Source organism: Chelonia mydas, chromosome 19 (assembly GCF_015237465.2).
Source record: "Chelonia mydas isolate rCheMyd1 chromosome 19, rCheMyd1.pri.v2, whole genome shotgun sequence".
Taxonomy (NCBI): domain Eukaryota; kingdom Metazoa; phylum Chordata; order Testudines; family Cheloniidae; genus Chelonia; species Chelonia mydas.
In genome coordinates, this window is record NC_051259.2 from 8726817 (window position 1) to 8739363 (window position 12547).

The following is a 12547-nucleotide window of genomic DNA, read 5'->3' on the forward strand; positions in this document are numbered from 1 at the left end:
GACTTCCTCGGGCAAGGGATAAAACAGATCAAGACAGCAAAACCAAGATATTTTTGGGCACCACTCACACTTCAAAAAAAAATTGCAAATGTTTCCTGGCCTGGGCAGGAGAAGTTGCTTGGAAGCAGATCAAAACTGGCTTCCCATTTGATCTTTTTCTGTCAGATCCTTCTGGTGGGTCGTGATTTTTTGTGCCTGTTGCTCTGTGGTCTCTCCAAGGCATAACCTTCGCATTTCATAAGGATAAGGCAGTTAAGGGAGGTCGCTCTTGTTCTCTCCTGAGGCATTTGACATAGAGCCCTAGTTGTTTACAGATGTGTTGAGAGGGCGGAAGTGTTCATGCTAACGCAAGAGACTCAGCCAGGATTGTGGTGAACAGAGTGATCACAAGGAATATTACAGTTCTGCACCTTCTCCCCCCTGCCCAGGGTAGTGGCTTTGGTCAAATAGGGTGGTCTTTCAGCTTGGACAATTTAGGAGCCGTTTAGAAATAAAATCAACAAGCAGTTATTAGATTCAGGGCCAGAGCTTTAAATTGCTGAGGTTTTTGATTGGGGGAGGGTGTTGGAGGGGGGAGCTTCTCAAGCTTCTCTTAGGGCCAGCATGTTGCTGGAGTCTGGAACCAATTTACTGGCTTTCAAGTGGTCTCCTTTCAGAATAGCAGCAGACCTGAAACGCTGGGGACACCTTGGTAAGACATGCCTGTGAGGAAGTCAGTTGCCTCTTTGTCCCAGGGGCTCACTCACCTTTGGTTCTTTCCATTTCTTTCTACAGAGAAAAGGGTTTTAACCCCTAGGTGACCAACGCTAATAGCCGGCGATGGGGTCGGTGGGAGTGGAAGAGGAGCCTGCACGCCTAGATCGCTTTGCAGTGGGTTTTACTGTCAAACAGACGTGACTGGAAGGAGTCTCCCTAACACAGAGTCAGCAGGGCTTCCCTCAGCCCAAGTCTGCTGTAAAAGAGGGGAAAGGGCCAGTTTGTTTCAGCTAAGGGAAAAATGAAGATCTAAAGCATGATTCAAAGTTCCAGGCAGGAAGAAGAACCAAAGACCCTTTCTCCTGGTTCTCCTCTCTCAGCTCCAACCTTCTTCCCAGCGGCCAGCCTTCCCTAATGCCTGCAATGGTCTGCAGCTTCCCACAGCACACCCAGCGGGGATTAATTCCCCAGCCCTGCCATCCTACAGCCAAGGCAGGCATCACTGAGCCTTTCTCTAGCCAGAGGGAAAGGATTAGCCCCTTCTCTGCCAATCTGTGTGTAACAAAAGTGTGACACACGGGATTGCCAGTAAAAGACTGAGATCTTGGTTTCCTGGCTTCAGTCACATGACATGGGACACGGTTGCTAAGAAGTCTCTGATCTCTATCATATGAGAGGGGTGAGCACACACTAACCGCTGGAGCACGGTGGTTGGGGTACACCCAACCCATCACACAGAGCATGCAGTCTGTTTTTGGATTATCACTCTCTGCAGCAAGCGCTGGCTCATGGAGGGTGTTCCACTTCTCCCAGGTTAGACAGGACATTTTAATGGATAATACTGTAGAGGGTGGGTAGGACTTGTAAGTCTCTGGAAAACCAGAGCCACATAAACTAGGAATGCAGCGTGAGAAATATCACTGGAGATGGAGACGGGGTGAAAGGTGGCATGCGTTATCTTCTGGTTTGGGGCGTGCCCTGGTTGTAAAGAGTTGTCCTAGCCTAGGGAGTTAATCAGAGCGGACCTTCCCATTTGACCAGGAGATGGTCCAAGGAGATGGATGCAACAGTCTTAGAGTGGGAAGTTCTCTGTACCGAATATCATGCTGTGACTCCTGTAGTCCTGCATTTCTTCTCTGCTTTAAGCTCTGTGTCTATCTAGGTACCTATTTAGCATCAGAACATCCCTACAAGCTCAGTCAGTATTAGGCCCATTTTGCAGACGGGGAACTAAAGCCCAGAGAGATTATTAAGGAACTTGCCAAGGTCAAACAGGAAGTTTGAAAATTGCACCCTCATCTCCTGATCCCTGCCTCCCTCTTGTTGGCTGCTGTATTTTTAAGAGCTCTGTTGTACGGCGCCACTGATGAGTCTTATTCATATGACAGTAGCAGCTAGAGGCCTCTCCCTAGATCATGGTCCCATTGTGCTAGGTGATGTACATACATAAAGTAAAACACATCCCTGCCCTGAAGATCTGGCAATATAAATAGACACAGGTGGGAAGAGAAACAGAGGCGCAGAATGGAGAAATGTCTTATGCAAGATTAATGGCTGAGCAGGGAGTAGGACCCAACTCTTCTAAGGCCCTACCCACTAGACCACGTTGTCTCAGCTAATGTTGAAATTTTGCATAGGTTTGGTTGCGTAGATAAAACCCAGCCTTAAACTCCCAGCAGAGGACCCTATCTGCCTTCCTCACACAGGCAGACCTCCCATTGAAACTGAAGTCATAGAGAGTTTCCCGGGGAAAAGCAGTAGGACTGGGCCTGCGGTGTAGAAGAAACCAAGGTAAGCCACAATATGTTGCTGAGACGTAGTAGACTCACTGGGGGCATGTCGCAGCTGTGGATGATGATGGAAAGAAAAATCATGATTTTCTTTTCACTGGGAAACGTACAGATGGAAGTGTTTGACAAGCCACTCCTTTGCGTTACTAGATTTACGGGGCCCAAGTGGCATTTACTGGAAAAATATAAAATGTCAGTGATCGGAAACCCAAGCCTGTTCGTGAATTCAGGATCATCCTAGATGGCTTGCAACACAGCATGCTGCAGGGATACCATGCTCGGAGCTGGGCGGCTTGGAAGCCAAGGATGGCAGGCAGCCATTGGTTCAATAATACGTAGAGCTACTGACAATTTTGTGAGCTAAGAAGAAACAGCGTGAATAAGCACATTCCTGACATCCTTGAAGTCAGCACTCACGAGCAACCGCAGGCAAACTCTGGCCTCAAGCACCTGTTTTAAAGTATCCATAAGGACTTCTCGTATACTACAATTTCGTGTGTGCTGCAGTCATGCCAGCTTCTGTAAATCCTATTTCACAAGTTAGGCTAGTTAAGTACTTGGATGGGAGACCTATAAGCAACATCTCCAGGATGAGGTGTCAGTTACCATTAATAATTAGGAGCATGGAAATACTGAGAGACCCCAATGGAGACCAGAGCCATGAGGTACTGTACAAACACACAGAAAGAGACAGTCCCTGCCTCCTACAAGTAAATAGGCAAGACATAGGAGATGAAGTGACCAGCCGCACAGCATGGGGCAGAGCCAAGAATAGAACCCAGGTCTCCTCAGTTCTAGTGAGGAGTCCCAGCTACTAGACCACACAGCTCAGCAAGAGAGAATCTCCTCAGTGAGACAGTACCTGACCAGCAGGGTGCTAGGGGTAATATTTGAATTAGGGGAGAAAGTTTATCCTTTTTCAGGTGAAAAGTTGGAGTCTGGCAAAACCATCCTCACCAAATTAAAGCACTGGGGATGAGGATGTGTCTGCTAGTGTCCTTGTGGCCCTTAAAGATCCCACTGTATTTTTTGAAACAGCAGGGGTGCTAAACCCCCTGCCCTGGCCCAATTTCAACCCAGGTAATTTCATTCCATCTCTCTAAGCTCCCTTCCCAATTGGGTCTCCAGTGAAAGGTCTGATTAAGGATAGAGTGAAATTGACTACCTTTAAGACCCGTCTCTGTGAAGCAATGGAGTTTTGCCGGCCTCATGGACGATTGCTTATGACCCGTTTCGCTGTCTATATTTAAACTGCCCGGTGGGCACTAATTCCATTGAAGTTCCTGTGGAGTTGAGGGTGCTTGGGAAGAAATTAGGCCCAGGTGATCATTTCTCAAGCCTTGGCTGGCATGACACAAGTTAGGTTAATGAATGTGACGTTTGTGGTTGGATGAGCTATGCTCAGAGAGGTAGATTGAGCTGCCAACGGGATAGAATCATAGGATATCAGGGTTGGAAGGGACCTCAGGAGGTCATCTAGTCCAACCCCCTGCTCAAAGCAGGACCAATCCCCAACTAAATCATCCCAGCCAGGGCTTTGTCAAGCCTGACCTAATGGCTCTACTTCAAGCAGTTTCAAGAGCAAATTACAGTGGGCAACAGTTCTTGCAAACAGCCATAGTCCTCAGTGTCAACGGCCTTGATGAGTAACATAGATTGGAGAAAGATTCCCTCCAGCACAGTTCAATAACTTCTCTTCTTCACGGAAGACATAGAAAATACTCTGTGATCATGTGACGCCTACGGAAGAGAATGTATCTGCGGGGGCGAAGAAATCCAATCTTCCCCGTATGCCCTCACCTTCCCTTGTTTCACTGGGAGCTTTGATTATTCATGGTGTGCAGGAATGAAGCATTAAGCACTAGACATCAGTGGGGTCACTCCCAACTTAAATCAGCAAATTTAGGAGCAGAATTTGGCCCTGTAGTATTGGTCAGATTTTCAAGATAGCCCAACGTGTCACTTATTTTGGTGACTGTGTGGGAGCTGAGGCTCAGATGCTCAGAGGTATGTAAGAGCCTAACACCTATTGAAATCAGTGGGCATTTGAGGATCTTGGCACCAGGACACTTATGAAAATTTGGCTGTATCTCTCCTACATGCGTACTCCTCCCTTCTAAGCAAGAGTGAGGCATTCTCCGACTTTGTAGGAGTGTTCTGCACCTTCATTACATTTCACTCTGCATTTATGTGAAGAGCTCGGAGAATTATTTGTAGGCAAAGAGTTTCTCCTATATAGTCAGTCGTTCTCTGGTCTCAAATTCCCCTCAAACAGCCCATTTTTCTAAATTAGATTTTATATCCAAAATTGTTCACTTTATGCAATTACATTTCAGCTTCTGCCAGTTACTTGGATTGTGATTGGTTATCCTAAATCACATGGCATTGCTTCTGCTTCATGATTGGGTAAGTGAAAAATACTGCAAAAAAGGAGGGGGGGAAGCATTTCCAGTCTGAAGAGTGAATAGCTTTTGGATTTGTTTGTTTCATTCCTTAAATATTTGTGCAAACAAATAGCCATTTGCATGGACAGGCACAGAAAAGCAATCACAGTATGAATGTAGTTGAATCAGAAAGCTATTTGGAATTCAAATGAAAACACTAATCACCCAGATCCAGCTATGCACCCAACTGCACTGGAAAAGACACATCTAATCTCTTAAAGAAACAAGGATTTCTTGTCCTAATTATAAACAAATGTTTCCCAATTTAGCTATTCTTCATCTTCAGTGTAATCTTTTTTCTCTCCCCCCTTTTAATAAAATTATGTCTGAAACAGAAATGTTTATTACTTTTATAAGTTCCTATTTGTATGGAAATTGAATTCAAGATGTGATATTTCTGTCTCTCTTTTTTTTTTATGACCGATCCTCAGCATTTCTTCATCTGGCTTGTGGCGGGAAAAGCACAGATTAAAAAGAACTGTGCAAATGTTTTTTATAAACTTCTCTTATTTTCTTGCCATAGGACTGCCTTTAATTAGCTCTGTGGAGTACAAAGGATGCATAATGACACCATCTCATAGCGGAGGATATAAAGATCTACTGTATTTATTGCTGAATATTCACACTGTACCCCAGTACTTTGATAAGTGCCAACCTTGGACTAGGTTCCATTCTCATTTACACCATTGTAAATCCTGAGTAACTCTGCTGAGGTCAAGGAAACTACTTTGGATTTACACCAATGTAACTAAAAATAGAATTTGGCTCATTATTCTCACTTTCCAACACACTCCGCTCAGAAGAAAATTCAAATACAGTAAATGTACTGGGACAGATTTAATCACGTTAATCCATTTAATATCATGTAACCTTTTGGATTGTTGAAGGACTATGCCAAATTCTGGTCTCTGACAACTGGTAAAACCCTGATATGGTCCAGTAACTTCTGTAGTATTTTGCTAATTCTAGATAACATTCAACTTAAGATTTATCCCCAATCATTTTAGTAGATGGGTATCAAGTTGATTGATTTTGACACCGTTTTCTTTCATCCATTTAGTTTCAGTATATTGTGTTAAGTTGCTATTTGAGAATTCTTTTTTTTTTTATGCTTTTTCTTAGGAATCAGCTTGAATGTTTTATCTTGTTTTGGAAATACAGCTACAAAACAAGTACAAAAAAATCCAACAAACCCCCACAAGTTACAGTGTTCTGGCATACCTGTAGTACTCTAATGTTAAGGTCTAATCCTGCATTCCTGAGGCGTCTTCAACTCTCAGGGAATTAATGAGGGATTATTTGGATTGCGCAAGAAATGAGAGATCGAGTCCATCCTGGTTTTCATTCAAATGTTTTAGAACTGAGAACATGCCAAGCTCCCCAGTTCAAAATAAGTCAGCGAGAAGACCATCTGCACATTCTTTATGTCCTGATGAGTTGCGTTTTTAAAGTATTCTGTAACCAGCCTCCCAGACAACAGGACTTGCAATAGCACAAATTGATTTTGTGCAGTTTACTGGATTTACAAAAGCAGGTAACGCTGAGAAACACCCCCGATTTTAGCAATATGTCACAGAGCACGAGGTGGTCCCTCTGCACCAATAGGTTGAAAAAATGGCACAGTCCCAGTTTGCAGTATTCTCCCAAGTAACAGAGCGACAGAATGGTATTCTGGAGCCTGCTTCCACACTGATGCACTGCAGAAAAAGGTGCCTTCCCCATACAACAAAACATAAATGCAGTCTAGTTTTTAAATTCATTGGGTCAAACCCTAGGCGCTGTGCTTTATTTTTACGCAGGCAAAAGTGCTGAGTAAAAATGAAGTGAGAGCACTCAGATTCAAGCAACAGTTTTCACACTCTGACTCTTTTGCTGGTAATAGCTCACCTTACATAATCACTCTTGTTACAGTCTGCACGGTAACACTCATTGTTTCATGTTCTCTGTGTATATAAAATCTTCCCACTGTATTTTCCACTGCATGCATCCGATGAAGTGAGCTGTAGCTCACGAAAGCTTATGCTCAGATAAATTTGTTAGTCTCTAAGGTGCCACAAGTCCTCCTTTTCTTTTTGCGGATACAGACTAACACGGCTGCTACTCTGAAACCAGACTCTTTTGGATGTTAGTACTGAAATTTACAAATAAAACGTTCATTGTGTGGCCTAGTATAGCTTTCAACTCAGTTGTGGTCCCCAGTTTATATCGATACAGAAAAAAAAGAGAGCGGAAAATGATCCGACGTTTGCTCTCTGTAAACAAGACCCAATTCAGCTATGCTCTAGGACGGAGCTAAACATCCATGCTGAATGTCAGAAGTGTAAGGTTCCTCTGTGATAACAGGAAGATATAAAGTCTCATCTTTGTGCATTTGCTGCAGGGTTGGAGCAGAAAGAGTAGGTGCAATAAACTTTGTCCAAAGCAATTACATTTCTGAAGTGCCTTTCAACAGTGAAACACTAGATGCTCACACACACTATAGCAAAGTCTTTCAAGCCTACCTTTAAAGCAACCATCCTCAAACCCTCTTGTGCCCTGGAAAGCTAGCTTCCCCCTTAGAAATGGAAAATGTTGAGTGCTATTAACTTTTGCAGTTCTTACCTGATGACTTAAGTTCTTTCCTTTCACCTGCTGGTTATGCCTATTCTAAGGCATCCATCCCCACAGTGCCTGGATACTAGCTACTTTGGCTCACATGGGGCTATGCAGGCAGAGTAGGACTGAAAGAAATATAGCATATATCTAGCACCAAGTAATGCCCTCTGGACAAATTACCACTCAGTTAATGTTCATGGTCCTACAACCGATTTCATGCCACGCCTGGTGAGTCAACAACCGTGTGAAAAAGTCACCCTGAAGGAAAAGGCAGGGCCTGGACAGAAGAGCCGAGAAGATCCAGAAGCTCATCATTTCACACAGCAATGGAGTGCTCTAAGCCTGGGTCACACGCACAACAGAAAACTCATTCCATGACAGCCCCCCTGTGTGAGCAGCTAGCATGCAACTGAAGATGTGCCAGCGACGTTATTAAAATAGGCCGCTCCTCAGCGACAAACAACAACGTTTCCTGCCTTGAAGGAGATGAAAACAAGGGTTCTACTCACCACGGAGGAAGGTGGGCGAATAGGTTGCAAACGAGTCAAAGATGCTGTTGGAAGCCATGACCCCAGCCCAAGATGATTCCTCAGCCAGTCCTTGTGGTTTGTTTATATTCCCCCCGCTAGTCTTGAAAAAATAAGTTTGAACTGAAATACAAAAGAGAGAGAGAGAGAGAGAGAGAAATCCACAAGGAAGCTAAGTGCCTGTTTGTAACCAAGAATCTGGCTTTGCCGTGCCACAGGAATGCTTAGCCACAAGGTTTTCAACAGAAGCATATGCACGCTGGATCATTAGTACGAAAGGGGGGGAAGAAAACAGGGTTTGCAAAGAGATAGACAGAGGGCGGCGTAAGGTATGGAGAGCAAAATGAATGAATGAATGGAACTTACCCTAGACAGACAAAAATACAGCTGGTGTTAACAACTGGGGTGGGGGGGAAAAACCTCCTCGCTGAGGTACAGGTACTCTTCTAAATTGGAGATTGCAGTTTGCTTGTGGTTCTGTGGTCGCCTATGAGGCCTGAAAGAGTGTTAACTCAACCCCGGTTCTGAGACAGAAAAGACTCCAGCTAGTCATTCACTGAGTGGAAGAGGAGAGTCAGCTGACCCGTGATGTCAACGGGGCATGAAACATCTTTGTGGCTTCTTCTTTTTTTTTTTTTTTTTATGGTTTATATTTATTAGTTCATGGGAGGCCTGGTTGACTCTCCCGGACCCTATGGTGAATGACATACAGAAGCAGAACTTAGACGCATTCAGACATTTCCTTTTAATTAATTATATTGTTGCCCTAGAAGAGACAGAAGAGAGACTTCAGATTTCTAATTGGTTGATTGAAGTAATAGCCCATTTACATTCAGTGGTTTTCTCCTTTTAACTGCCTTTTCTCCCACATTTACCACTTGTCTGTATCATAATTTTTAGCTGTTCATAGCTTTCTAACTCCCAGCTCTCTTGGATGATTATTGTTACTGCGTGTCGAGACTATTTCCATATGTGTAGATGGGTGGCTCTTCTTCACTGGGATTTTATGTGAATTAGTATTAAGCAAGACACAAAGCACATGCTGCAGAATAAACACTGCTAGCTGAAGAGGAGGAACTACAGCCATCCATCATTCTTTAAAGGTGCAGAATCGCATTCCAGGGAGGAGAAGGCCATCAAACTTGCAGGCTCCTGAGTCTGAAGCCTTTGCTCATGCTGAGTAGTGCTTATTCATTGGGGTCAATGTGAGTGTTGCCTGGGTAAAACAGTGGGGACTGGCACCTTGTTTTTCAGGAGTAATAGCCACCAGCTGATTATTAATGACAATGCTTTGATATCTGCGGGTGGGTATGTGCAAAGGACTAGATTTTCAAAGGTATTTAGGCATCGAAGCAGATTTGGTGCCCAACCCACTTTGGTCCTTTTTGAAATCCCACTAGGTGCCTATCTTCATCTTTAGGTGCCTACATACCTTTGAGGATCTGGCTACATGGCCCTCAAAATAAGGCTTAAATGGGACATAGACTCTATATTGGCCTTCTCCAAGGGGTAAATTTCCCCTGGTCAGGAAATAAACCTCACAACATTCCTGGGAGATGCACGTTGGGCCATCACATTTTAAGCAAACTTCCCCAATGGTTTCCCAGGGAAGTTCTGCATAAAATCCTGTGGCACTAGATGGTGCAGCGTTATTTGTAAAAATATAACTTAAAGATCCTTCTGAACTGGTAGCGTCAACATCTGCAAGGCCTTCAAATCCCTCCTTAAAACTCTCCTTTGCCTTGATGCCTACAGAAAATTTGACAACAATGAGGCAGCTGGTACACGGAGACCACCGCCAGTCATGCTGACCAATATTGTCTCACAGTTTCCCTGTGCTCCAGTGTCGGTCTGTCTGTATCCATCTGGTATCTCTTGTCTTAGATTTACATTATAAGCTCTTTGGGACAGGGACCGTCTTCTAGTTCTGTGTTTGAATAGTGCAAGGGGGCCTGGTTCCTGACTGGGACTCTTAAGAGCTACTACCTTACCAATAACTAATTTTCCACTTACACTCGTAAGTTTTGGGCTTACCTTTTTCCTCACTCACAGTGAGTAGTATTGACTCGTGTGAGTAGTTATTGAGGATTTGGCCCAATACACATGCCCACGCCAAAGGTGAAAAACACACACACCCCCCCGCAAATTGAAGTAATGACACATCACTTCGAAATTCCGCCCAGAGAATCCTAGAAATCAGAGATGAGAAAGACCAATCTTAGGTCATCTAGTTCACTCCCTTGCCAGTGTCCGATTGGTGCCTACAGTCCATTTCCCAATCCTTTGAACAGCACGATTTTTAACTACCACAAGTGCTTGAACTGCGCGGGGACCTGATAACAGTCTTCAGATATGTTAAGGGTTGTTACCAAGAAAATGGTGATCGATTGCACTCACTGTCCAGTGAAGGCAGGACAAGAGGTAATGGGCTTACTCAGCAGCAAGGGAGATTGAGGTTAGATATTAGGAAAAGCTTTCCAATTATGAGGGTAGTTAAGCTCTGGAATAGCCTTCCCAGGGGGTTGTGGAATCCCCATCAAGAACTGGTTAGACAAACACCTGTCAAGAACGGTCTAGGTGTACTTGGTCCTGCCTCAGCATGGTGGGATGTACGACATGACCTCTCAAGGTCTCTTCCTGCCCTAGATGTCTATGATTCTACTCACTTCCCTTGGAAGATCATCCCACTTTAACTGTTCTCAGGGTCAGGAAACTTCCTGATATTGAACCTAAATTTCCCTCTCATGCTCTCCTCTTTGCCCTCAGTTAATCCCCCATATTATTACTGGTTTCCAGTAATGTCCCCACTGTACACACCCAGACAAAGGCCCCTTGTACCAACCTTAATATTTCCTGTTTCTTCTTAGTGTTTACACCCTTCAGGTATTCCCAATTGGTTATTAGGTCCCTCCATGTTAGTGGTCAGTTAGTCAATGTTAACCAGATTCTGTTCTCACTGGCAGCAGTGTAAATCCAGAGTAACTCCATTCACGTCAGATTCTGCTCTCTGTAATCAGGCAAAAATCCCATTGGGTCAAATTTGGTTCTCCACTACACTGGTATACTAAATTCACAGTAACTCTGTTGAAACCGATGGATTTCCTCCATATTTATCCCAGTCTAGGAGTCTGGTCCAAGGCCCAATGAAGTCAATGGGGGTTTTGCTGTTGGCTTGAAAGAGGTTTTAGTTTGGGCCTTACATGAGAACAGAATTTGGCCCTTTATTTTTCTGAGTCATCATTAGTTTCTAGAACCAAGTTGACGCAAGGCTGGTATTATGCCTATAGTCCGCAGTGTTATCTGGTGGGCACATGTGATCATGTCCTGATGATAATCACCATTCAAATATTATCCCTTCTCTGTGTGTTTTTTGCAGAGACCTACTCACTATCATGTCAGGTTAAGAATTAGTTTCATTGGGGCCCTATAGGTATAGAAGTGACTAACTAAAACGCGGAGAGATTTTTCTTCCAAAAAAAGGCATTTGAGGAAGTGAAACTCATAGTAAATTAAGCCTGAATGAAATCTGCAGGCAAAAAGTACCAAGGTTTGTGGTATTTCCAGGGCATACAAGTGTGATCTAACAGCATTTATACAGTCCGGCGTTCACCACATTTTGCTGCGTGTACCTGCGGGCCCCAGTCTTGGCTTTCACATAAGAGTGCCGCGGTATTGGACGTATTAGACATTACGGACTCCCGGAATATTAATACTGAGATGTGTAAGAGTTGATCTCATTTACTGTGGCTCAAAACCCTGGGACTCTGTTTGCCCTTCATAAAAGTGGCCATACTCGGTCAGACCAATGGTCCATCTAGTCCAATATCTCATCTTCTGACAGCAGCCAGTGCCTGATCCGTTTCTGACTAACTAAAAGAACCTCTGTCTCCAGGGTGATAACACAATGTTGCGGGGAGGGGAAGGTATGCTGATCGTTTTGCAACACAAAAGGAAGGGGGAAATATCAAATGAGCTTTTAAAAGGTTCAATGCAAGCCATCACCTGCAGGGCCTGTGGAGTAAGGACAATGTATCGCCTTGTATCTTCTCAGACCACAGTGTCAACACGCTCCCCTTTTCCGAGACCCCACTTCTCCACATTGCGTGTTGCCGGCTGGCCCTGCAGTGCTATAAGTGTGCAAAGCTCCAGGACCACTGGCCATTTTCATGAGTCCTTTGACAGGGCTTACGTCAGGGTCTATGGTGAACTGGAGGGGACAGAAGATTCCTCAAATCTTGCCCCGCTTTATAAAGCAGGGATTTCGTCTCCTCTCTCTACACATGCCTTGATCCTACTGAAGTCATTGATGCACGTGCAAAAGGTGGATAATAGACTTATTTTTCCTATAGTGCAACATTTTTCATGTTTGACACAGCAAGACTAAAAGTACGTGGCATGAACATGTGCCATGATATCATTCAGATTTTATGCTATTTTTTGATTCCTTGGCCCCATCCTTCATTGAGGAAAAAGGACTGTGACTTTCAAAACCACT

The 12547-nt window shown here is 44.1% G+C and overlaps 1 protein-coding gene across 4 annotated transcripts in view; it reads right to left on the minus strand.

Annotated features, from left to right (window-relative positions):
• RUNX3 (RUNX family transcription factor 3) overlaps positions 1-9210 on the minus strand; it is a 117304-nt gene extending 108094 nt beyond the window's left edge. The window contains exons 1-2 of one of the 4 annotated variants that reach the window (XM_037881867.2): positions 8419-9210; positions 8035-8175 (exon numbers count right to left, since the gene is read on the minus strand). In XM_037881867.2, coding sequence (XP_037737795.1) covers positions 8035-8092 — 58 coding nt within the window. In that variant the 5' untranslated portion in view covers positions 8093-8175; positions 8419-9210. Of the gene's footprint in view, positions 1-8034 lie in introns of all 4 variants that reach the window. The other 3 variants (XM_027830195.3, XM_043532222.1, XM_043532221.1) reach the window with 3 other exon arrangements.
• Between the last annotated feature and the right edge of the window lie 3337 nt (positions 9211-12547).